This window comes from Hipposideros armiger, unplaced genomic scaffold (genome assembly GCF_001890085.2).
Source record: "Hipposideros armiger isolate ML-2016 unplaced genomic scaffold, ASM189008v1 scaffold_104, whole genome shotgun sequence".
Taxonomy (NCBI): domain Eukaryota; kingdom Metazoa; phylum Chordata; class Mammalia; order Chiroptera; family Hipposideridae; genus Hipposideros; species Hipposideros armiger.
This window is the reverse complement of record NW_017731454.1, coordinates 2,973,118-2,999,753: the sequence shown is the minus strand read 5'-3', so window position 1 is coordinate 2,999,753 and position 26,636 is coordinate 2,973,118. Positions and strand designations below refer to the sequence as shown.

The window sequence follows — 26,636 nt, the reverse complement described above, 5'->3', positions numbered from 1 at the left end:
TCTTTGAACAAAAGATATTCTCAATTTCCTTTTGTTAATATACATTTCAGATTATCAGAAAGTATTTCTAAATGTCTGCACTATTCTGAACTGATTACTTCACTTGAAGAAGATGTTTATAAAATACTTAACGTGTATAAAAATGCATAACCTTGTGTTATTTTTGTTTATAAAGTTCTTGTGGCCTAGAATTCCTATTAATTTTACACTGAATTGTTTTCCTGATGATATTATATATTTTCTTTGATAGCGTTTATACACAGAAGCCTGGGACAAAGACAAGACTCAGATCCACATCATGCCAGACACACCAGAAATTACATTGGCAAGAATGAACAAAATCAACTATAGTGAGGTGGGAGCAGATGCTAATTCTATGCCATTTGCATGACGTTTCTTACTTCAATTAATTTATTCCATGGTGATATCAGCTTTATAAAGAGCCTCTTTTCTTACTCCATGTGAATACCAACCTGGCATTTCCTAATCACCATCCTAAACATCAAACTTCGGGTAACACAAGTCATCATTTAGGAAATACAAATTATAAGAATTAGTGATGTAAGCAGTAACCATAAAATTAATTAGACCTTTTCCTTTATTAATTTTTTTAAGGTAGGAAATTAGCAGTAGACCAAATATACATTTGTTTCCTCCTTATGCTACAAAGCTATATATTTTCCTATATAATTTATTTTTCCTAAATTATAGTTTAGGGTCAAAATTTAAGATTTTTAGTTTAAAAAAAGAGGAGTAAAAAAATTCATTACAAAAAAGATTTTTTTTTTAAATGTATAGGATTATGTCAAGGACTAAAATCACAGTAGTACTATCAAATAACACAGAGAAAGAGAGAGACAGAGGATCTGTCACTGTAGATAATTAGCAAGCTCATTTCCTTTTCACTTTCTGTGAATATAGGGCCATCTATCCCCATTTCAAAAGCACAAGTGTTTAGGCTGAGATGAGAGGTCAGCCTCTCTTCTAGTACAGGAGTCCTCACCCAATAAGCAGTTACCCTGCTTTTCCTTAAGTGTTCTCTGTGACAAGGAGCTTGTCCCATAAATCAACCCATTTGTTCTGGAAAATTCCATTAAAAGGTGCGTCTAATGTATTGTGTCAAAGATTTCTCTCTACAGACCCACATAGTCCTCTGAGGCGAAGCAGAACAATCTGTGCCAACTCCACGGAGATGGCGATAGCAACTACGTATGGCACTTCCCCTGCCACCTCACCCCAAGTTCTCTTTCTAAACCAAATATCCAAGTTCCTAGGCATTCCTCACACAACATGCCTGTTTGAATGTGACTCTCTGGACCAAACAAAATCTAGCGAGTAAGGAATGATCAATGTAGAGTGTGGTTAACATCCTATTTCCTTTTCTGGATATTTGATGTCCATTGCTGCACCTTGTGCCTCAGCTAGCATTGGCAGCTATGTCCCTGCTGGTGGACATGGAACTTGGGATCAGCTGAAACCTCAAGACATCTTACATGGGCTTAAGCTAGGTTTCCTCTGGCCTGTATTTATACATTTGGCAATTTAAATCTTAGTTCAAAGATTGACATTTATCTCTCTGCAATTTCTTTTTCTTAGATTGAGTTTATTAGTGTAAGCCTTTGGAGCTTTTCATGATTCTGGGATTCTGTCAGATGATACATTATTTCTCCCAGCTTTGTGCTACCAGCAAGGAAAATACTGTTTGTTTGACAGCATAAATCAACAGTATATTACTCTTCAGCAGAATATCACTTAGAGAATTTAGATAGATTAGCCACCATCTTAAGTCATTTTATTTTGGGGGACTTGCAAACCATAATTTTAGTGCTTGTATAACTAGCTCTTAATTGTCACCAAAAACTAAAAATGCAGAAGGCTTAGTAAGATTATTATAGTTGCCTATTTGTGTAGAACTTAGTGAATTATTTCAGCATCCTGTCAGTTTTTGGATAGGAATGTCAACATCTAACGATCTCTTTGTCCAAATTTAGAGTCTGTATAAACTCGCCAATGAAGAATCAAAGAAGAAAGGCTACGACTTGCGAAGCGACGCCATCCCAATCGTGGCAGCCAAGGCCTCCAGGGACATCGCCAGTGATGTGAGTTGTCAATTTTATTTCAAGTATGTGATCAGTAAGAAGTGACATCTTCCTTGAACTACATCTTTAAAAAAAACTTTCCTGGCCCTTTAAAAATAGATCCTGATATTTTTGGTGCTGGCCAAGAACAGCGCCATTGTGAACAACACCTAGTTTTGAGAAAAATGAAAAATTGTTCATAAAAGGGGCTTGTAAACTTCAGGACACAGAAGCTTCAGTTAAAACTGGTCTACCAAGACTAGAAAAAGATCCATTCATGTGTTAGAGTGTGGCTGCAGGCTTGGAGAAGCTTATATAAGAGATATCACAGTGCTTATAGAAAGTGTAACTCAAAAACGTAAGTTCTTGGGGTGGCTGGTTAGCTCAGTTGGTTAGAGCCCGGTGCTCATAACACCAAGGTTGCCGGTTCAATTTTCACATGGGCCACTGAGATGTGCCCTCCACAACTAGATTGAAACAGCTACTTGACTTGGAGCTGATGGGGCCTAGAAAAACACACTGTTCCCAAATAAAAAACAAACAAACAAACAAACAAACAAACATAAGTTCTTCCAATGAGAATCAGGATCTGGTTTACGTAGCATTTTAATATGCAGTATTTTAAAAAATGCATGTGACACTTGCATTACAATTCACCCTATAAGATTACGAAAAGAAGGCAGTTGATCAGTACCAGCAGTGGTTACTAGCCCAAGCTCACACCCTTAACAATAGCTCCTGGCTGTATAGTTCATACCTCCCAGAATAAAGCCATCATCCTTTCCTGTGCCTCTGGGGATTCTTGAGGAATAGACCACTGCTTTAAAAAATCAAGGCCCACTATTCAGAAATATAGTAATACACTCCCCTTTATATTGGAAAATCATGTTAATGACTCCCTTTAGTTTATGTATGTGGGACCTTCCCTACAAATGGATTTATGCCAATAATAACAATGAAGTAATAATAACCGAAAGGTATTGAGAACTCTGTGCTAAGAGGTTCACATGTATTATTTCACTGACTCTTCATATTACCCTCACATAATAAACCCTAGTAAATATCATCATTATCCCCATTTTGTGGCTTGCTTAAGCAACTTTTCTAAAATCAGACTCTTAGTAGGTGGCGGAGTTGAAACTCCAGAACACCTCTTTCCTTTCCACTCTACCATACTGCCTCCTGCTGACTCATCCATACTTTCTCGGTAATCTTTGAGACTAGAAGCATGTATTTGGATAATTGGCTCAGATTCCAGGATGAAGCCATTAGATATGGAGTAATAAAAACACTGTTGGCCAATGGGGAACCAGGACTAGATTTAGGAGCACACTCTACCCATTTGGGCTGCTACATCAGCTTTACCAGTTCAATCAGGTTTCAAAGTGATGCCAAACATTTGCCGCCACCACTGAATGAATGCATGGATCTATTATGAAATAGTAAGTTCTCCTTTTGTTGCTACTGCAGGTAGCCCTTGACCTAGGGTACTTCACCCTTGCAAGAACCAGTCATTTCACCACTTATTAAACACACCATGTCACCAAATGCATCTCTTTCCTGACATGCTTTTAGCACATAATCCATTTCTCCAAGTTTCCTCGTTCAAATGGCCTCTCCCCCACTTCCACAGGTGACCTTTCCCCACTGTGTGCACTTCCTGCTTCCAGAACTATTCCTTATTTCTATGATATAGGTGATTTGGGGTTTACACCACAGTTATACTGATGACATCTATTGAACTACCTCTAGGGAAAAGGTTAGGATACTGGCTTGATTTAGTGTTTGTTAACGAAAGTCAGTTTACAAGTTACAATTGTGATGTAAGTACAATGATTTTTTTATGGACTTGTGGCCTCTGAGGGCTTCCAATAAAAACCTGATTTGTGCATTTTTCACCTCAGTACAAATACAAAGATGGTTACCGCAAGCAGCTTGGCCACCACATTGGAGCCCGGAACATTAAGGATGACCCTAAGATGATGTGGTCCATGCACATGGCCAAGATCCAGAGTGACAGGGAGTATAAGAAGGACTTTGAGAAGTGGAAGACCAAGTACAGCAGCCCAGTGGACATGCTGGGGGTGGTCCTGGCCAAGAAGTGCCAGAGCTTGGTCAGTGATGTGGACTATAAGAACTACCTGCATGAGTGGACCTGCCTGCCCGACCAGAACGACGTCATCCACGCTCGGCAGGCCTATGAACTGCAGAGCGATGTGAGTACTGAGACCCGTTAAATACCACTGGTGACCACACTCATGATAGTAGTAATACATAGGTAATGGTCTCGGATCAGGTAAAGCTCTCAGAAAGAATAACATGTTTTTCTGTCCACCCCTCATTCACTGTGCCTTGCTTTTCTTTTAGAGAGAATATAATACCATGAAGCTATATCCAATTGGGCTTCATATTGTAAAAGACATGAAGTTTGGCAATCCAAGTTTTCCAGCCTTTTTCTTTCATTTTTGAAATCAAGTGTCCGAACAGCTCTAGTAATACTTGCTTTTGTGTTTATCTCACCAGAACATGTATAAAGCTGATCTCCAGTGGATGAAAGGCATTGGCTGGGTCCCCATTGGCTCTCTGGATGTGGTCAAGTGCCAGAGAGCCACAGAGATACTGAGTGACAACCTGTACCGCCAGCCTCCAGACAAGCTGAAATTTACCAGTGTGACTGATTCCCTGGAGCAGGTGCTGGCCAAGAACAATGCCATCATCAGGAACAAGGTGAGCCCCAGCTACCCCAAGCTTCTCCAAGATGCCAAAAGATGTTGTAAACTATACTTTAATGACTAGCAGTTATAATTGTTTATAAACATGTGAGGTCACATTTACCTTCTGAATTACATACTTGAAAGCCTCTAAATAATTTCAGTTATTCCCAGTTTTCACCTTGATAACTAGCATTAAAACTCAAACCTTCAGGTGGCCGGTTCGCTCAGTTAGCTAGAGCGCAGTGCTCATAACACTAAGGTTGTTGGTTTGATTCCCACGTGGGCCACTGAGGTACACCCTTCACAACTAGATTGAAGCAACTACTTCACTTGAAGCTGATGGGTCCTGGAGGGGCACACCGTTCCCCAATTAAAAAATAAAAACAAACCTCAAACCTCCAGTTGAATACCTTATATCCCAGTATGGTTCATTTAATTGGATCAATAAAAATCCTGCTTTGATTTGACTTTTTGTAATTCCTATTTCAAATTATTTTTCATCAATATCTTCTTTGATAGCGTTTATACACAGAGGCCTGGGACAAAGACAAGACTCAAATTCATGTAATGCCCGACACCCCGGAGATCCTGTTGGCAAAGCAGAATAAACTCAACTACAGTGAGGTAGGGGAAAAATTCTGTGGGGCTACACTTATTTTGTTGTTGGTGTTATTGTTTGTTTTTCTACGCTTGCTTTTATGGAGATGCAGGGGCCTCCACTATCATGGTACATGCAGCTCCATAATACGAACACAGCCCATTCAACCTTTCACCTCTGGGTTGCACATTATATGCTGTAAGATTCCACGGGCAAACTGGAATCACATTGTCTTTTCCGTTTATGGACATAGCCAGTTTAAGTCAGTGGGACTGAGTAGCGTTTTTGGCATTTCTAAGAGGTAGGATAGCCAGATAAAATACTGGCTCAATATTTATACTAAAACACTACGTGTTGTTTATCTGGCATTTAAGTTCAACTGGGCATGCTATCTTTCTCTTTGCTAAATCTAGCCACCCTCTTAAGGGATTCTCTAATAATATGTACCTTTTCCCCACCTGGATCCTGAATAAAATTGAGAAGTAAAACAAAGGAATAGAAATAGAAGTCAAAATCTCACATTTTTTACTACTAAAATTAGATTCAAAGATACATTTGTATGAGAGTCAAATAAGCTGCTAACTGAACTCCAGAATTGGTTTCCCCACCCAAGCAAGCATAGGCCACACTGGAGCAGGACAATCATCTCCACTCCATTCGGGAGTGAGTTCCTGTGCAGAGGCCAGGGAAACAGAGGAAGACACTGAGCTTGTTTCTAGAGGGCGCAGGTCAGAGCTGAGCTGGGCATGCCCAGTTATCCCACCCCTACCAGTTAGATAAATCAATAAATCACTGCTCCTTTCCAGGGGCAGAGAGAGTAAAGGCACGGAGAAAGGAGTAAGGCCAGAGATAAAATAATTGAGCTCCTTTCGTAGAAGGAAAACCTCAGGCATAGGAAGAAGTATTCTCCATGAACAACACTGATTATTGTGTTTGATGTTTTTTTTTTAAGTAAAATGCAATTTTATAGGTTCATGTTTTACTAATATGATATAGCTAAAATTTAGAAACAAAGTTGTGACTATGGTCAAGTTATCTATGTTTTAAATTGTACTTCAATCTTTTTCTCATCTGTTTTTAAACGTTATAAAATGTTATGTTTGTCAAAAAATTTTAAGTAATAAAGAAATGAATAAAAGTATATAAATATATATTTATAAGCAAATAAACATTGTTCTGCAATTTCTTTTTTGACTTAGAAATATGTATAGATTAATGCTTTGTCCATCCATCTATATTACTAGATTATATTAATCTATGACATTATGCATAATATATCATATTAATGTATATATGATATATATTAATCTATTATATGTCATTATAGATTAATAATAGATAAATATATCAATCTATGTTAATACCAATTGTTATATCTCATTTGTTTCTAATGCTATATAGTTTTTTGGGGAAGATGTAATTTATTTACTTTCCAATATTGCTAGAATTTTAAATGGTTTCTAGAGCCTATCCTTTTTTACGTGATGTGGTATATGTCTTTTGATAATCTCCAAATGATTTCTGTCAAGTCTTTTGCTTTAACTCTGACTTTCTTTCTATAGACTTTGTATAAACTCGCCAATGAAGAAGCAAAGAAGAAAGGCTATGACTTGCGAAGCGATGCCATCCCAATTGTGGCAGCCAAGGCCTCCAGGGACATCGTCAGTGATGTGAGTAGCAACACTCCATGTATGTACATGGCTGGATGGGGAAGGGGGACACGGTCATTATCACAACAGGAAGGTGCATCTGGATGGTAGTTCAAGCACTCTTACGTGCTTTAAGTGAAAGAAATGTTTTTCATTTGAAAAAGTTATTTCATATTTTTTAACTCTAAAAGACTTTAATATTCAGGTCCCATAAGTGGAGGGGTCATCTAAACTTCAGTATAAAAATTGAATTTCAATTTACAGTTGTTCATATCTGCAAATATGAAGCATTCATCTCCATATTTTGAGCACATAGCCCACACAGAAATAAGAAAACGCCAGAAAAGTTACAAAAAAATAATTTGGTTACATGTGGTTCAACATCAGCAAAAGACCTGGTACAGCCAAGTCCAGGAAAAGGCGTCTTTCCCCAAACTTGCTCCGGGTTTTTGCCAACTCTTTCATTAAGAAACTACCTTAAGTGCTTCCTTTTGAGTTCTTTTTAAACAAAAAGAGAAAAACAATGAAAAACCAAAACAATAAAGTGGTGAGCCTGATTTCTCTTTTTGCTGTCTCTCAAGGAAGTGGGTCCTTTAGTGGAGAATTCAGACTTCTGTAAATATACATTAGGGTTTGTGTGATATTGTTGCCTAAATTGGAGAGAAAATATCCTGAGTCAGCACTTACCCACCACCAACATGCTCTCCTATAGTTATGTAATCTGCTTGTTCTCTCAATTAACTCCAGCAAACCTCAGCCAAATTTGATCTCTGATAGAGCAGGGCACGCAGGATGGGAAACACAAACCAGTCCATTTCAGGGAGTCAAGTGACCCAGTAAAAGTCAGCAAAGTCAGATTTGAGAGGACTGATGGGTGGGCTGGAGGGTGAAATGGTACCTGTAGACTCAGGAGTAAATCTCAAACTCATATGTAAAACTTCTGAGTTAGTGATTTCATTGGTTCAAGATGAAGAAAAGGCAGCATATAATTCTGATTGATTTTCTAAAATGTGTTGCTGCATTTATTTCTAGGGACTTAATGTCTGCAAACCATAATACTATGTTTGGCGCATCTTCCCATTAGAGGATTGCTGTGAAGTCTAATGAGAGTTTAGAATAAGGAGATAAGTTGATATTCAGATGATTCCATTTCTCTGCAAGAATTACCAATTTTAAAATGACATTTTAAATTAATAAGACCTGTCACCCTTTTTATTTATTTATATTTTTAAATGACTGCTTTTATTTCAGTATAAATACAAAGATGGTTACCGTAAGCAGCTCGGCCACCACATTGGAGCCCGGAACATTAAGGATGACCCTAAGATGATGTGGTCCATGCATGTGGCCAAGATCCAGAGTGACAGGGAGTATAAGAAAGACTTTGAGAAGTGGAAGACCAAGTACAGCAGCCCAGTGGACATGCTGGGGGTGGTCCTGGCCAAGAAGTGCCAGAGCTTGGTCAGTGACGTGGACTATAAGAACTACCTGCACGAGTGGACCTGCCTGCCCGACCAGAATGACGTCATCCATGCTCGGCAGGCCTATGAACTGCAGAGCGATGTGAGTACTGAGACCCGTTAAATACCACTGGTGACCACACTCATGATAGTAGTAATACATAGGTAATGGTCTCGGATCAGGTAAAGCTCTCAGAAAGAATAACATGTTTTTCTCTCCACCTCTCATTCACTGTGCCTTGCTTTTCTTTTAGAGAGAATATAATACCATGAAGCTATATCCAATTGGGCTTCATATTGTAAAAGACATGAAGTTTGGCAATCCAAGTTTTCCAGCCTTTTTCTTTCATTTTTGAAATCAAGTGTCTGAACAGCTTTAGTAAAACTTGCTTTTGTGTTTATCTCACCAGAACATGTATAAAGCTGATCTCCAGTGGATGAAAGGCATTGGCTGGGTCCCCATTGGCTCTCTGGATGTGGTCAAGTGCCAGAGAGCCACAGAGATACTGAGTGACAACCTGTACCGCCAGCCTCCAGACAAGCTGAAATTTACCAGTGTGACTGATTCCCTGGAGCAGGTGCTGGCCAAGAACAATGCCATCACCATGAACAAGGTGAGCCCCCAATTTGGGGGAAAGTAAAACAGGGCTGTAAGTCCTTGAGAATAATTATAATTAAGTTACTCTTTTTTGGTTTTATCCAATTGCCATTGTATGTATAGCGATTTGGTTGAGTTTTCTATTCAGTTACATTAGGGTTCCAAAAATATGTGTAGGGGGCTGACCGAGTGGCTCAGTTGGTTAAGAGCTCGTTTAAGAGTGCAAGCCCTGAGCAACAGCAGTTCGATGCCTGGCCCGAGCTGAGCTGCCAATGGGTGGCAGGATGGCTCAGCTAAAAAAAAAAAAATATATATAAAAATATATATATATATATATATATATATATATATATATAGGAATTTCTGCTTTGACATTTCTTGTGAAATAGCCAGAGTTAAGAATAGGACAGCTGTTTGGTGTACAAATTGTTTGGTGTCTATCTATGAGAGTTATACATGGCTTGTATCAAGGTTTCTTCCTTGTTGGGTACTTATCTAAGTAAGTATAGAACAAACAAGTCAAATGCAAATCTCTATAACATTTATCAAAAAGAAATCAAGAGATGGCATATCCAGGTACATTTGCAATTAATAAACAAGCAAACAAACAAAACCATGGGTAGGGCTTGTTTATATAACCACAGTACATATGGATGTGCATATATGCTTGGAAAATACTTGTTTTTAATTTAATTGGAGTGGATGTGGTCTTATAATGAAACACAGGTTTACTGGTCATATCTTAGTCTACACTTATCTCTAGTGACAATAAATATCTTGTAATTCTTTAAAGAGATTAAAGAATGTTGGTATACAGCACACAGCACAGATAGTGAGGGGACTGGCTTTCAACTTGGTCCTGATCTCTAAATTGGAAAATCCTGTATGCAGCAAACATTGTATTTCTAATTCAATAACCTTTTTATCCTTCACAGCGCTTATACACAGAAGCCTGGGACAAAGACAAGACCCAAATCCATATCATGCCTGATACACCTGAAATTACGTTAGCAAGACAAAATAAAATAAATTACAGTGAGGTAAGACCACTTTTCCTTGATCTAGTAGATGTAGTAGATTTTTGCTGATGTAGTAGAAAGATCAGATTTATGGATTTAATTCTCCTGTGGACCATAGTTTAGTTTTGTTTTTCTTATGCCCATTACCTTACCCTGCATATGTGTATTATTGTATTCAAAAAGTAGATAGATAGAAAGATAGAGAAATAGAAAAATACAAAAGTATCTCCATGTGAGGAGCAGAGAAAACGGCTCTCAAAGTCAACTATTAATGATTGAAACGTATTGCAATTTTAATTAAAAAATAGTTATTGCTTTTTATGATAGTAGTACTTACTTCAAAATTTGTTCTGTGAGCTTTTCTTCAGTTACCTTATCTGTAAAATAGGATAAAAATACCTGTCTTGAAGAATTTCTGGTTGCTAGAAGGGTGGCAGACTGGGGAGCTGGTTGAAAAAGATGAAGGGATTAAGAAATACAAATTGATAGTTACAAAATAGTCACAGGGATGTAAAGTACAGCATAGGAAATATAGTCAATAATGTTGCAACAATTATGTATAGTGCGAGGTGGATACTAGACTAATTGGGGGAAAATCACTGCATTAATTATATAAATGTCTAACCATATGCTATACACCTACAACAAATACAAAATAATAATGAATGTCAAGTGTAACTAAAAGAAATAAATAATTAAAAACAATAGTGAAAAAAAAATTTCTGTGATGTAATCATACATATAATATGCCCAGTGTGGAGCCTGAAACAGAATACTTGCTTAATTAACTTTTTCTCTTCACACTAAAGTCACCATGAAAATTAGATTTATTTCATATGCTCAAAATAACTCGAGGTTTACTTATAAGAGCTGAAATGGGAATTCTTAAATTCATCCATATCAGAATTGCCCCAGGACAGTAAAATACATTCTTTTATGCGCTATCTCCAGCTAAACTTGTCATCACATATCTTTGCAGTCCAGAAATACTGCTGTAGAAGCAGCTTCTTGCCCAATTTTTTTATGACAAAATTAAGAATTATCTGGTTTATCCAAGAAGAATTCTAATTTCTTATGTGTGTGTGTGTCTTCGTTTAAAAAAAGAAGACGGGGAGGCAGACTTTTCTTCAGTTTGAGAACACTGGGAAATTTAAGTACTCATTTTTCAAGACTTGGCCCTATTCATTATTTTATCCGTGTTAATTACTTTTGCCTATAATGTACCCCTAAAGAAGAGGCATGCTTATATCAAAGACAAGGGAAATGAAGAGAATACAATTTCCCTTTCTCTAGCATTATAAAGCAGACCCACGCCTTATCAGAAGTATTTGATTGACCTGGGCTACAATCATTTTTGAGTAAGCAAATTTTTTCTTGGCCACAAAGCCTCTCTGTTGGATTAAATTTTCCCAGGATGTCTGTCTCACCCAAGGCAGATGATGTCAGTTTTTGTCCCAAACTGTAAAGACACTTTTAAGCCTCTCCCTTGTGCTAAAATTAGGTCAGATGAGATAGGTTTTTTTCAGACTGCTAGAGGAAATTGGGCTATTTTTATTTCTAAAAATTTCAGCTGGATGTACTTTCTTTAAAATTGCATGATAATGTTAATTCCCTAAGGACTGTCTTCTGAAGATTAGATTTCAGAATGGCCTACTTAAATTTCTTCTCAACCCATTACCATTGGTACCTTCATTCTATACTTCGCTCAATAAATATAAACAAAACCAAGCAACATCATCTTATTTTTTCCTCTTATTCTCATTTACCTGTTTAGTTCTCTTGAGTTAATAACTTACCAAAGAAGCTTTATAACGTAGCCTTGATGATAATTAAAAATGTCCTCTTCTTTAAAGTTCTGCCTCTTTTTCAAATATTGAAAGAATGAAAGAAATCTATTTGGTTTGAAGCCATGAGATGATTTGAGCACATATTTTTCCACTTATTCATAAGGACAAATTCCTCAAAGAAAAAATATACTAGATGAAATATTTGACTCTCCAGTTACAAAATAAATATTTCTAGAAATTTTTAATAAGAACAAATGCCCATGACACTTTATCTCAAATATATCAAATTTGTTCTTATTTTCACTTTGCTTCCTTGTAAAATCTAATCTTAAAAAGAATGTAAGTTGTCACACACAATAACATCACTATAGGACTCTTAAGTTGCTTAAAAATTAAGCATCTCTGCAGCATATTCCAAACCAGATATTATTACTGCATTCTTAATTCAATTTAATTTTGAGAATGGGACATAAAAATGAAACAGTTAGTTTTCATTATTTCTGCCACACTTTTAAAGGATTTTCCTTTCATTTAAGATTTTGTTTTTATACAGCCTCAACAATGGATGTTTTTCCAATTCACAGAAAAAAATTAACAAATGAAAAATTTTATCAGCTTTGTGTTTTTGACTCATGAATCTTTGATATCTGCTATCCCCATGTCTGCTAGAAATTTCCAGCAGTTGACAAATGAATAAATAGGGAGCAAATCAACGTTAACAAAGACATTCAGAAAAAGTGTATTGATTATCTTTAGTTCAGCAGTGTTTAACTATACAAACATACTTATAGTGGTAGTATCAATATTGCATGGCATTATATAATCATATTCTTTGCTAGTAAAATTGTTCCTAATTCAAATTTGGAGTTAAATAAATCACTGTTGCTTGCTTGCTTCACGAGACGAGCAAGTGCTAAACAACCCAAACACATTTGAGAGCTACTGAGTCAATATCTAAAATCTATAAGAATTTATGCAAAGAGAACTTATGGAGTTAAAACCTGCTGAATGTAAAATTTCAATTTAAATATATAGCTTGGATAAATAGAAAGTAAAAGAAAAACATCTCTTTTAAATTTATTTAAAGCTAAATATACTAGTGCAGTTCTGCAACCTAAACTAGTCTTCCTTTGACAAAAATACAATTTAGAATGGAACCAAGTACCTATCTAACAGCTACTACTTCTTTCCTCAGAGTCTCTATCGCCAGGCCATGGAGGAAGCCAAGAAAGAAGGCTATGACCTGAGAAGCGACGCCATTTCCATTGTGGCTGCCAAGGCCTCCAGGGACATTGCCAGTGATGTAAGAGCTGATCAAGTCCCTACATTTGGTATCAATAGGCCAGCCACTGCTGGAATCACATTATTGGAACGCACCTGGAGGTCTCTTTAGTCAGCATCCGTCTTGACCCCTTCATTGTATAGGCAAATAAATTGAGGCATTGAGATAGTAGGTAACCTGCCAAGATCACAGGCATCATAGGACAAAGCCGGGACTAGAATGTAGTTCCTTTGACTTGTCTTTTGGTCTTTGCTTAATAAGACTGAGTGCCTTAATTAAAGCCTTTTGAGCTCCCCTCAGGATACACTCAAGGCAAAAATGCCAGAGAAATTTAGCTGAGTTCTCCCCCATGGCTTGACGAAGAACACAGGGCAGCAAAAAAGCTGTCAATTTTCTTGCTGAGAGGTCCACAAAAATCAATATTCCTTTACTCTAAAAATGAAAACATCAGATTCCTTGACAATTTAAACATTAATCCAAGAGTAGCAATATTGTCCACTTTTGTAGTTTTTTCTCTTTTATCATGATAAAAAAACACATAACATAAAATTTGCTATCTTAACAATTATCAAGCATACAGTTCAGTGGCATTAATCATATTCTCACTGTTGTGCAAAAGATTTCCAGAACTTTTTTTTTTTTTTTTTTTTTTTTTTTAGCTGAGCCATCCTGCTACTTGTTGGCAGCTCAGCGGCAGCTCAGCTCAGGCTGGGAATCGAACCGCTGTTGCTCAGAACTCAAACTCTTGAGCAAACTCATAACCAACTGAGCCACTTGGCTGGCCCTCAGAACTTTTTAATCTTGCAAAATCTGATACTTTATACCCATCAAACATTTCCCAGTTTTAAACTACACCCCCCCCCAGATTATTTGTGCAGAGGAAATTATTTCTCAGAATGCCTTAGAAAAATAAAATTAATGAACCATGTAAACACACCTCAGATGTGCCCATCCACTGCTGAGACACTGATGATCTCTGTAGTTGAGCTCACCGTTTCAATGTTCACTTTTTAATTACTTTTTGTCAAAATATAATGTTTAGCATACTATAAGGAATCATTGTGGAGTTATCCTGTGGACGTTTGAAAATAAGCACACCACCCTCTTCTTTGGGAGTCAGCACACTCCAATATGTAGCATCTCAGCAGCATGGGATGCAACTCTCCTGGTGTCTGAAGGATTTCCTAGAAAAGCTTCACCACAGAAAGAGCAACAGGGAACAGCACTTCATACTTCCTCACATTGACTGGGTTCTCTCTTTCAGTACAAATACAAAGAAGCCTACCGTAAGCAGTTGGGCCACCACATTGGCGCCCGAGCAATCCATGATGACCCCAAGATGATGTGGTCCCTCCACATCGCCAAAGTGCAGAGCGACCGCGAGTACAAGAAAGAATTTGAGAAATACAAGACCAGATACACCAGCCCAGTGGACATGCTTGGTATCGTTTTGGCCAAGAAATGTCAGGCTTTGGTTAGTGACGTGGACTATAAGCATCTTCTGCATGAGTGGACGTGCCTGCCCGACCAGAATGATATCATTCATGCTCGGCAAGCGTATGACCTCCAGAGTGATGTAAGTCTCCCCGAGGCTGGTTCTGCATGATCTGAAACATGTCCATGGGTTCTGACTAGTCGCAATGCACTGGAATTTGTTTGTATATTTTCCATCATATACAATTGGCTATATGGAAACGGCTTCCCATTGGAAGCACTACAATTTATTTCACAAATTTTCTTCCCTGAAAGTTATATGTAAAAGAGGAAATAAAATAGATATTATCAATTTTATACAGGTATATTTCTTCCTAGTGATTTGGGCTTCCTTTGTCTGAGTTAGACGAAACTTAGTTCTCAAAAATACGTAGATGCACATTTTTGGCTCAAGTGGTGGAAATGTGTGTATATGTCAATGGAGGGTAGTGCGGAGAGAGGGAACAGAATTATTTTATACTAAATTGTTTTTAAAAACATTCATATTTTATTCCTACTGACAGGAAAATACTAAGACATGCTTGTCTTTTTCAAAACAAATCATCTAATTCTTATTAACAATTAGAATGCCCTATTAAGAAAATAAAATGAATAATTAGGGAAATATCTAATAACTTATCTTGTGTAAAAATTTTGTAATACCTTCAAGGACATGACTGTGTCTTTTAATTTTTAAAAAGATCTCTCTCTCATCATTCTGGGTACAATCCTCTGTACCAAAAAAATGCTTAGAAAAAAATATATACTCAGGATTCAATAATATTTATAAATGAGTGATCAGCTGTGCTGGTAGCCTTAACTGTTCACCTATGCTCTTGTATTTCTCTAGTATGAGCCATTTTGTGACTATGAATCTGAAACACTAATTAATAAATGCATTTTTTTATCTGTTGATTTGCAGAATTTGTATAAGGCAGACCTTGAATGGATGAAAGGCATTGGCTGGGTTCCGATTGGCTCCTTGGAAGTTATTAAAGCCAAGCGGGCCACAGAGATACTGAGTGATAATATCTACCGTCAGCGTCCAGATGCACTGAAATTTACCAGCATAACTGACACCCCTGAGCAGGTGCTGGCAAAGAGCAATGCTATAAACATGAATAAGGTGAGCCTTCACTCCTCAGCATTAGATATCAGAATTCACCATAGAACAAGGTAACATTCTGACATATCACTACATTTTAAAGATTCCTATAGGATTTATGATACCTTCAGAAATGATTTTTCCATTATAACACCATAGTTACTTAGCAAAACTTCAAAATATCAAACTGATGTTAAAAATACTATGTGCTGTAATATTTCATAATTACAAAATTTAAATACCACAACCCAATTATACTTTTCAGAACTATTAAATAATTTTAATAAGAAACAGTGAAAACACTGAATCAATGAAATAGTGATTAAATACTCTTAGAAATAGTAATTCATCTAGATGAAAGGTAGGAATTTATGCAACTTTAATCATTTTATTTCTACTTTGTATAAAGGAGAGCTGAGTGGCACAGAATAAAAAAATAAAGTCTGTGAGTTCCAAAAAGTTTTCTTACCTTTTTTTTTTTTCCATAGCGCTTATATACTGAAGCCTGGGACAAGGATAAGAAAACAATCCATGTCATGCCTGACACACCAGAAATCATGCTAGCCAAACTCAACCGAATAAACTACAGTGATGTGAGTAAACTATTGATCTTATAAAAAACAGAAAGGCAAAAATGAACTATTGGAACCATTTCCTTAGTGAGACGTTTTGACTAGTTTATTATACATACTCCAAATAAACATTGCCAGTAAAAGAGACAGTTATCTCTTGATTCAGTTTTGGGCCATGTGGTAGGTCCTCAAAGTAGGCCAGTGTTTTAGCAACAGAGTATCAGGGAATGGAATGCTTATGGAGAAATATCCCAATAGGAGTTATACTTCTAAAGCCTTCCACTACACGTCAGTGTGGGTATCAAGTCATTTATTCAACTATTTAGTAGGCAGGCACGGGTTTGGAACCCAGCCAGTGATCATGCCCTGTATTGTTTTGCTGCTTCATTAATGTTCTGTTTACCATTTAATGTTATTTGCAACCATTTTTCCAGGCATCTCTTTCAGGATCAACACTTTCATCAGGGTGATGATTCTGAAACCCTTCTCTATCGATCAATCACAATGTGGGGTGATAGTCCACAGCAAAATGAGAAAAATAATAATAATAATAAGGACAATACATTGAGTTTTTTATGAATCCAAATACATGCAATTTTAAAATACTGTCTTATTCTTTCTCCTTCTTTGGTATTAAGATGGCCTTTCTTTTATATTATGATGGTGATAGTAAATAGTTGGTGGTTTTTATTGTTGCTGTTGTGTGTTTTGTTTAACATGTGCTTGTTTGGCAAAACAAAATTTTGGCAACCATATGCTGATATCCCCCCAAAATTTTTGAAATTTTTCAATCAGTAAAATCCCAAAATTTAGAATATGTGCCTTAAATTACTTGAGTGCCCGAGAAGCCAAGTTTTATACTAACCCATCCTAATACATGACTTTGTGGATTTGTTTATGTTGTTTAAATAAGGATGAAAAAATTTAATAATTAACAGTTTTATTTTTTATGAAAGGAGGAATGATTTGATGACTCTCTTTCCTACAGAAACTCTATAAACTTGCTTTGGAAGAGTCCAAGAAGGAAGGCTATGACTTGCGTTTGGATGCCATTCCAATCAAAGCTGCCAAGGCTTCAAGAGAAATTGCTAGTGATGTAAGTTGATGTTTTTGGAAGAGGCATTTCTTATTCAAAGATGTTCAGAAATGGAAGCTTTTATAGCTTTCTTGACAGAATCTTTATTGTACCTACATGTCTAAATTTCGTGTAATGATTCCCCTATGTACAAAGTGACAAATAAAAACAAAGAAAAATACAAGATGCTATGTCCATTACACCTGTTAATAAGTCAAAGATGGAGGTATATCTTTTAAAAATAAGTGTTTTATGGGCACTAAAAAAGGCTCATATTTTTGAGTGTCAGAAATTGAGCAGTAGTTGACCCAGATATTTGTTAAAAAAAAAAACAATAACAAAAAGCAAACAACAAATTGTAGCACATGCAAATCAGTCAATATAAATGTGAACACTTTCCTACTACTTCTATTCATTTATTCTGGCATTAAAGGAAGACTAGATGATGGATGCGTTTTAGAATTTTGGTTTGTCCTTTGTAACTTTTAGTGAGGTTTTCTTACCAAGATGCCCCTTATTGATTACAAGAACAAGCTGAGAAGTAAGCAAAGCTTTTCCTCAGTACCCACGTGTCTCTTCTCTCTATTCCTTCCCTTCTCATGAGAAACGTTTCCTGAGGATGTCTAAGGCCCTCATTCTGTACCAGGGCTGCTTAGAACCCAAATATAGACTTTCCTTCTAGAAAGATTCCATGCCTTAGGTTTATACTTCCTTCCTTCTGTTACATAAGCTTTTTCGGCTCCTAAGCTGGAGAACTCACACTACGATCACCTCATGGTAAAATAGACCATAACATGTTATTTTTGAATTTTAAAAGTAGATAGAGTGTTGACCCAAGGCATGAGTCTCTCGTGGTGAAAGATCAGTAACACTGACAGGCTAATAAGGAAGGTATTTCCTGGTGAAACTATCTAAATGTAGCCCATATCCTTGACCAGGGAATTCATTATAAATTCTAATTACAAGGGGTCTATTCTAGAATAGTCTAAATATTTAAGCATTTTCAGGAAAAAATAACCACATCTTTAAATTAAGTAGATGCTCTTTTAGATTACACAAGATGTTTTGCCTTTACTTGTTAAGCAATCCAATGTAAACTAAGTAGTATAGTTTAGGAGAAGGGGGAAAATATTAGGATCCACAAGCTACTCCATTACAGTCTCAGCTCTGACACCTACTTATGATGTGACCTTGAACAAATAAATCACTTAACCCCTTTAGGCTTTAGGTTTCTATTATATACAATGGGGTTGATAATAGTAACCTTGCTCCTTCACGCCAGTGGTAGGGACAATCAAAAGAAATAATGTGTGTATGAAGCTATAAAATGTGATAGACATTAGACTCATATCCCTTTTGTTTTTTTCAGTACAAATATAAGGAAGGCTACCGGAAACAGCTCGGCCACCACATTGGGGCCCGAAACATTAAGGATGACCCCAAAATGATGTGGTCCATGCACGTGGCCAAGATCCAGAGTGACAGGGAGTATAAGAAGGACTTTGAGAAGTCGAAGACCAAGTACAGCAGCCCAGTGGACATGCTGGGGGTGGTGCTGGCCAAGAAGTGCCAGATCCTTGTAAGCGACATAGACTACAAGCATCCCCTTCATGAATGGACCTGTCTGCCTGATCAGAATGACGTCATTCAAGCTCGGAAGGCTTATGACCTTCAGAGTGATGTGAGTGTAGCTAACATTCTTTAGCATGTGTTTAAAAGGTTTTTTAAAAAGAGGTTCTAACTTTTTTTGTTCCATGGAATCTTTTGGCAATCTGGTAAAACCTATGGACAACTTCTCAGGACAATGTCATGAAATATATAAAATAAAATAATTATATATATATATATATATGTATATATATATATATATATAGTCTCAAAAGAAACCAATCACATCAAAATATAGTTATCAAAATATTAAACTAAGTCTGTGACATAGTAATATACATGCTTTTTTATTAACACTCTAAATAAAAAGAACTAGTAGTGGATATAATAACTAGTTTAATTGCAAAGAATTGATGAGCATAAATATTTCAAGATGTCTGCAACAACTGTAATAGGATAGGAAAATATTTGTGTTTTCTTTGCTGACCAAGTCCCATGTAGTGTTTACTACTATGATCTCTTGCCTAAACTTATAACTGAAAGAAATGCTATATTTCAGTTAGAGGTTAATGAAAATAAAGGTATGTTTTTTTCTATCCAAGTTCATTGGTGCCAGGTTAAGAATTTCTAGTTTCAAACCCTAATTTTCAAAATGAATTGATTGCATTATCATTTTTCTGACTATTTAACTTATAGAAAATGTCTAAGAAGGAATGTGAAAAGTTTAGGAATGAATTATACTTTGAGATAATTCATCTAAGAAGGTGAAAACAATAGCTCCCTAGAATATGTTAGGCACTTCGTTGTCAGTCTGTAAATTGTCCTTAGGACTCAATCAATGGTTTAGTAGCTCCTTGTTTTTTTCATCAGGCTCTCACAGGTAGTCACTTTTGAAATGATGATAAAAGTAGTGGCATTGTAAAAAGGAATTTTCCCAAAATCCATAAAAATAAAAAGAATTGTTACTTTTACTAATGAGAAGACTTCCCCTTCAACCAATTATTTAAATTCAAAGAAGAAAAATGAAAGATACAAATATATTTTTTACTTGAATTATAACACAAACAAGGGACTGAAAATAAGATAAATAAGAGTGAAAATACATGTACTCTTTGGCTTAGAAGCACATATATAGAATTATATGGAAAAAGACTCCCTTTTTGATGTCCCCAGAAAACACATGAATTCAACGTGTGGTCAGCCAGTAGTGGTCATCCTTTCTTTATATTACACGACTGGCTGTGAAGGCCATTGCCCAATGAGAAAGGAGCAAAATGTATTCTACCAGAGTATTATTCCCACACAAGGAGGTTTGGGCAATCAAATCGGAAAATAAACTCTTTCTATCAGTAGACAGGCAGTAATTTCCTTAAAATGGTTTTGTATCAGCGAAATCACATATTATTAGAGAGATTTCTGGATCTTTAGAACAGTAAACACTGGCTACCTTCAGGGACAAAATGTTTGACTAGCAACTCTGTACCAAAATAAGGCCATCCCGTGGGTCTTCCCGGGAATTGACACAAGCGAGATTCAGAATTACACATCATCTGTATATGCTAGCTCAGGATCAGACATCAGGCTGTCTAGGTAATGTCTGTAAATATTTGACATTATTTTATTTCCAGGCTATTTACAAGGCTGATCTTGAGTGGATGAGAGGCATTGGATGGGTGCCCATTGGCTCTGTCGAGGTTGAGAAGGTGAAGAGAGCTGGAGAAATCCTGAGTGACAGGATATACCGCCAGCCTGCAGACCAGCTCAAATTCACATGCATTACCGACACCCCAGAAATTGTGCTGGCCAAGACTAATGCCCTGACAATGAACAAGGTTAGTCTCCAGCTGTTTCCAGTTGCCTGAGTCAGACCTCCCACGAATGCAGCTCATAAAGTGAGAAATGTATAACCATTTCGCATTTCATTCTGAAGTATGGGAACCAGTGTTTATAGCAGTGCCAGGCACAACTCGAATTAGTTGCCTGGTTTACTCTTCTACCTCAGGTGTGGAAATCAATTTTGAAAAGCGAGCTGCTATTGTTGCTTTCAGTTTTACTACACAAGACAGATGATCACTTCTTTTTTTCTGAGTTCTAGCACTCTGTTTATTGAGACTGGGTTAATTTTTTATCCAAAGGGTAGATCCTCAATTTGCACATTTTAGACTGAATTGAACTTTTCTGAATCCTCCCACACCTGTCTGGACATCTTCCAAACATTCAGATAGTAAGGCAGAGTGCTCAGTACAGAATATGAAATTGGCTCTCAGCCAATTTGGAACTCCAGAGTTAGGGGTATTAAAACTCAAGAAATTCTATTCTATACCACACCCATCAACAGCAACTGCAGTGATAATAACAATATGAAACACCATAAGATTTGTTGAGTGCCTACTGTAACTCATGCATTTTGCATGTTGTGGCTTATCTTCAAAAAATGCTTAATAAAAAGAGACACAATTATCCCCCTCTAAAAAATGAAGAATGTGAGGCATTGTGTACTTTTCTCAAGATCACACAGTTTGGATGTAGTGGAGTTGGGTTTGAACTTGGGATTGACTCTAAAGTCTAGGGATTTCTACTAAATCATAGTTCTACAGCCAAGCTCCAACCTTGGAGGTCCTATGAGTAAACTTGAGTTTCCCTGAATGAAAAGAATAAATAATTGATATCATTATGTGGTTTCATATTAGCTATGAAACTATCATACAGCTTTTTAAATATTGCCATGTCTCACTCTCCACATTACCCTTTTGCTTCCCTCACCTCCAAAATAAACTTTAAAAAGCTATTTTATAGTTTAATGAGTTAAATTTGATAATAACTGTAAAGTATTGGCTTTAACAAAGGTTTTACCTCACCTTCCTCATAGCGTTTATACACGGAAGCTTGGGATGCCGACAAAACTTCCATCCACGTGATGCCAGACACCCCAGAAATATTGCTAGCCAAGAGCAATTCAGTCAATGTCAGCCAAGTAAGAGACTTCCTGATTGTTAAGCCTTTCTAGGAGTAATTAAAGTACTTTTTCTATCGTATCACCTTCCTTTCTGGGATTGGCCTATTAACTGTCTGTAACACTTTCATTTCTCTATTGTGTCTTGTCCTCCACATAGAAACTTTACACCAAGGGATGGGATGAATCAAAGATGAAGGACTACGATATGAAAGCTGATGCTATTTCCATCAAAAGCGCCAAGGCCTCAAGGGACATTGCCAGTGACGTAAGTGCCCTCCGTCTAGCCCCCTTGGTGTCACATTGTTGAACAACTGTAGGGTAGCCAGTGGGCCACACTTTGTAACTGCTTACACACGTATCCCTCCATTCCTGCTTCCTATCTCCTAAGACACTTCCCTTTGTTGTCATAGAGAAGAAAAATATACTTTGGAATTGTAGTTAGAGTTGCTGTGGGAAAGGTTTCCACCAATGATGACATATGATTACACTACAGTTGTTTACAATAGTATAAAATGTTAGTTTAAAATTGTTCAGAGACTCCAAAATATTTGCAATATGAAATTCTTATTTTGTATTCCTTTGCTTGTAAGTGTTCGTGTTGTCTGTAATTGTCAGCATGTATATGGTCTTAGAATTGGGTTTCTAAACCTATATTTCTGACATTTTAGTACAAATACAAAGAAGCATATGAAAAACAGAAAGGCCACCACATTGGAGCCCAGAGCGTTGAAGATGACCCCAAGATTATGTGTGCTATACATGCAGGGAAGATTCAAAGTGAAAGAGAGTATAAGAAGGACTTTGAGAAGTGGAAGACCAAGTTCAGCAGCCCAGTGGACATGTTAGGCATCTTGTTGGCCAAGAAATGTCAGACTCTAGTCAGCGACATTGATTACCGAAATTACCTGCATCACTGGACATGCTTACCTGATCAAAATGATGTCATCCAAGCAAGGAAGGCCTATGAACTGCAGAGTGATGTACGTACCATGAACTTTGGGAAAGGTGGAATGGGAGGGCATAGATTTCCTAGTTGTCCAGTCAGTGCCTCTGTGGACAGACCCATCCATGGGTTGTATACTGCACAACCCCGGGGGGTGCCATTCACATTGTTTAATTTTAAAAAACCCATATTTAGGAGTTATGTCAGGGGAGCAAAGAATGTAGATAAAGAACCCTGCTTTGGCCATGTCCTTTATTCACTGGCCCAGATTCCAGATTATTTACTTCATATCATTTTTATTTTCTGGCAATGAAAATATAGTTCAGATAAACATAAATTATATAAATGTTAAAAAAAAAAACTACCACCACTATACTATATCCAAAACATTAAATGTACTTTCCTTGGGTCAGTTATTACAGGATAAAAGTTGAGTGAGATCCGACAAAATTTCCTTTTAATAATGTTTCGGTCATATAAATTTTTTTTAATTTTAAATAATTACCATGCAATTGAATGTTATTACTGTTTTATTCCTATTCATGGCTAGCATAAAGAATTATGCTTTTACAAATTACTCTGTCATTGATATTAAAACCCCACATCATGTAAAATCTCAGGTCCTACACTTTTGGAACCACCATCTTCTGTGTGTATCAGCCCCTCAATCCCATGAACTTTATTTTTCAGTGAAGGAATGGTGTGTCTAACATTGGAAGAAATTTTCTACTGTTTTTTAGAGTGTGTATAAAGCAGACATGGAGTGGCTGCGTGGCATCGGCTGGATGCCAGAAGGCTCAGTCGAAATGACCAGGGTGAAGGGTGCTCAAGACCTGCTGAATGAAAGGCTCTATAGGACGCGACCGGAAGCCTTGAAATTCACTAGCATTGTGGACACTCCAGAAATTGTCCTGGCGAAAGCCAATTCTCTGCAAATCAGTGAGGTAAGAGCTGTCCTACTACCATGCTTTCCTTTCACAGGACTCTGTGCAGATGAGGCCACCCACACTGAGTAAGCGGACTGTTCAAAGACTATAGTGATGGGAGCAACTAGTTCTCTGAAGGCACACACAAAGCAGAGCTCTGACGAATGCCAACGTGCCTTTTCCCAACCACACACACGTACTTTGAAACACTGAGATGGAAAATGTCACTCCATTACAATTTAGGAAAACAAATATTTTTTTAAGTCCTATAAAATGCTAAAACCTGTGGCATAATGTTATGTATTAAATGGTATAACATTATATTAGTCAGGGTTCTCTAGAGAAGCAGAGCCAATAGCATGTGTATGAGAGACATTCGTTTTTAAGGAATTGGCTTACACAATTGTGGAGGCCATTACGTCCAAAATCTGCAGGGTGGGGCACCAGGCTGGATCCAGAAAGGACTTGCAGTTCAAGCCTGAAGGCAATGCGCTGGCAGAATTCCCTCTTGCTCAGGGGAGGCCAGTCTTTTTTTAATGAAGGTCTTTGACTGATTTTACGAAGCCCACCCTCCTTAGGGAGGTAGTCTGCTTTACCCAAAGCCTACTGATACGTGAATCTCATCTAAAAAATACCTTCACAGAAACATGTAGAATAATGTTTGACCAAATGTCTGAGTACTGTGGCTTGGCCAACTTGACACATAAAATTAATCATCACAAACATATATAAAAACATTTTCCAAGTTAAATAGTCGTTAAGACTTAGTATTTCAGATATCCATTCTCTATTGCTGTGTTAAAATAATATTTCCCTTCTCTCCACAGAAACTGTACCAAGAAGACTGGAATAAAGATAAAACCAACATCAACATTCCTTCTGACACGCCAGTCATGCTACAGGCCCAAATCAATGCCTTGCAAATCAGCAATGTAAGAGACATAAATATGAAGTGTAAATGCCTTTATTGAACGATATCTGTCAGCTTATGGAGTGTGTTATAATCAACAAATTACCTCTCTTAGAAATGTTTACAGCTTTTGGTTCTAGGCACTTTTTCTTTAGCTGCCATTCCCAATACAATATGAATGGAAATTCCCTTTTAAACATTAGTTTAGATACAAGGCTCAGTGCCTGGACTGCAAGAGTTGGGATACGCAAATCTTATTGGTATTCCCTTTCAACCTTGAAATTATTGTCTTATATCCAGTGTTTACAGCTCAGTTTCATTGTATATTAATCGAGAACAATGAAATCCCTGGTTCAATGCCTCTTGCACAAGAAAGTATAAGCAGTTACAGTCTCTACTGTCTTTATAGGTTTTTGATTGATCAAGAACTTTTTTTGTTTGACATTTCAAGGCCATAAGAAAAGCCAAAAGACAACTTTTAATTATACACAAAGTATAGGATATGTGTGATAGCTAGGTCACATCTCTTTAGCAAAGACCTCTAAACACTCAAAGGATAACATTAGAAAAAAATCTTATCAGGTCTTATATGGTACCTTGTGAAGGTTCTCTAACTTCACCGTTGGTTCTTAGTTTCCATGTATTATATAATGAAAATTTTTCCGAAGTGGACCATATTGTGATAAGTGCAAATCTTCAAACATTAGTTTGAATTCAGATGTTTAAATTTAGATCTTAGATTTAGATGTTTACCTTTAAAATTTTAATCAGAAGTACCAGGGTACTCCACAAAGTAGCCAACAACCAAAAGGATTCAGAAGTGACTTTTTTTTCTTATGCTGCTGTCATATACATTATACCTTATGATTCATATTAGGACTACTTTGAGTATAGTTACTTATTTTCAATCCTTGTCCACAATATTTTTCCCTCAACAGAAACTCTATCAGAAAGACTGGAATGAGGCCAAGCAGAAAGGCTATGACTTAAGAGCAGACGCCATTGAAATCAAGCATGCCAAAGCCTCCAGAGAAATCGCCAGTGAGGTACAGCGCCTTCTATTTCCTTGTGGTTTTTCTTCTCTGTACAAGTAGGTAGAGTATTTTTCAAGAATTTTTTTTAATTTATGCAAACAATCACGTTTTGTCTTACACTAAAAGACTTTATTTAAAACATTAAAATAGGGGCCGGCTGAGTAGCTCAGTTGGTTAAGACCTTGTTCAAGAGTGCGAGCTCTGAACAATTAGCGGTTTGATTCCCAACCCGAGCTGAGCTGCCGCTGAGCTGCCAACAGGTGGCAGGATGACTCAGCTAAAAAAAAATAATAATATTGAAAAAATAAAAACATTAAAATGGGATGCAAATCATTAAGGTAAGCATAGATGAGGTATCTATGTAAATAACTTCTAAGATGTTTCCAAGGAGAAGTAAAATATTGTAAAGGGTCTGTGTAAAATTCTTGGGAAAAATTCAGGAATCAATGCAATATGATTTTACTCCCAAAATATTAATGACATTCTCCATAAGTATAAATCCCAGATAAAAGTTTCATACACAAAGACTTAAGACTGAAATCCCATTTTATATACAAGACTTTTTCCTGGAGGCTTATGTATAATGCTCTTAGTAACCTTTGAAGTGCATTTAACAGTAATTTTAAAATTTACTAATAGTCAAACTAATTATCCTCTTCTCTATTTTTTATGTCATGTATCCAGCTGTTTCTTCCTTCTTATTTCTCAGTTTTATCTCTAAAAAAAAGTTGAGCTATAGTATCAGCTTTATGTCTGGTTCTTTCTTTCTCCCTTTTGTCTAAAATTTCCTGTGTTATCCATATATAAAAAAGAAAGAAAAACTATCTTACTCTAATCCTGAGACACTTA

General features: G+C 36.8%; 1 protein-coding gene across 1 annotated transcript in view; it reads left to right on the top strand.

Moving 5' to 3' along the window:
• Positions 1-26,636, top strand: part of NEB (nebulin) — a 214,711-nt gene that overhangs the window by 93,678 nt on the left and 94,397 nt on the right. Inside the window, exons 62-84 of the mRNA XM_019646509.1 lie at positions 51-132; positions 251-355; positions 1,992-2,099; positions 3,983-4,294; positions 4,602-4,805; positions 5,312-5,416; positions 6,953-7,060; positions 8,291-8,602; positions 8,910-9,113; positions 10,033-10,137; positions 13,099-13,206; positions 14,450-14,761; positions 15,581-15,784; positions 16,252-16,356; positions 17,324-17,431; positions 18,780-19,091; positions 20,647-20,850; positions 21,888-21,992; positions 22,132-22,239; positions 22,643-22,954; positions 23,658-23,861; positions 24,671-24,775; positions 25,692-25,799. Of these exons, the coding sequence (XP_019502054.1) occupies positions 51-132; positions 251-355; positions 1,992-2,099; positions 3,983-4,294; positions 4,602-4,805; positions 5,312-5,416; positions 6,953-7,060; positions 8,291-8,602; positions 8,910-9,113; positions 10,033-10,137; positions 13,099-13,206; positions 14,450-14,761; positions 15,581-15,784; positions 16,252-16,356; positions 17,324-17,431; positions 18,780-19,091; positions 20,647-20,850; positions 21,888-21,992; positions 22,132-22,239; positions 22,643-22,954; positions 23,658-23,861; positions 24,671-24,775; positions 25,692-25,799 (3,940 nt within the window). The remainder of the gene's footprint in view (positions 1-50; positions 133-250; positions 356-1,991; positions 2,100-3,982; positions 4,295-4,601; positions 4,806-5,311; positions 5,417-6,952; positions 7,061-8,290; positions 8,603-8,909; positions 9,114-10,032; positions 10,138-13,098; positions 13,207-14,449; positions 14,762-15,580; positions 15,785-16,251; positions 16,357-17,323; positions 17,432-18,779; positions 19,092-20,646; positions 20,851-21,887; positions 21,993-22,131; positions 22,240-22,642; positions 22,955-23,657; positions 23,862-24,670; positions 24,776-25,691; positions 25,800-26,636) is intronic.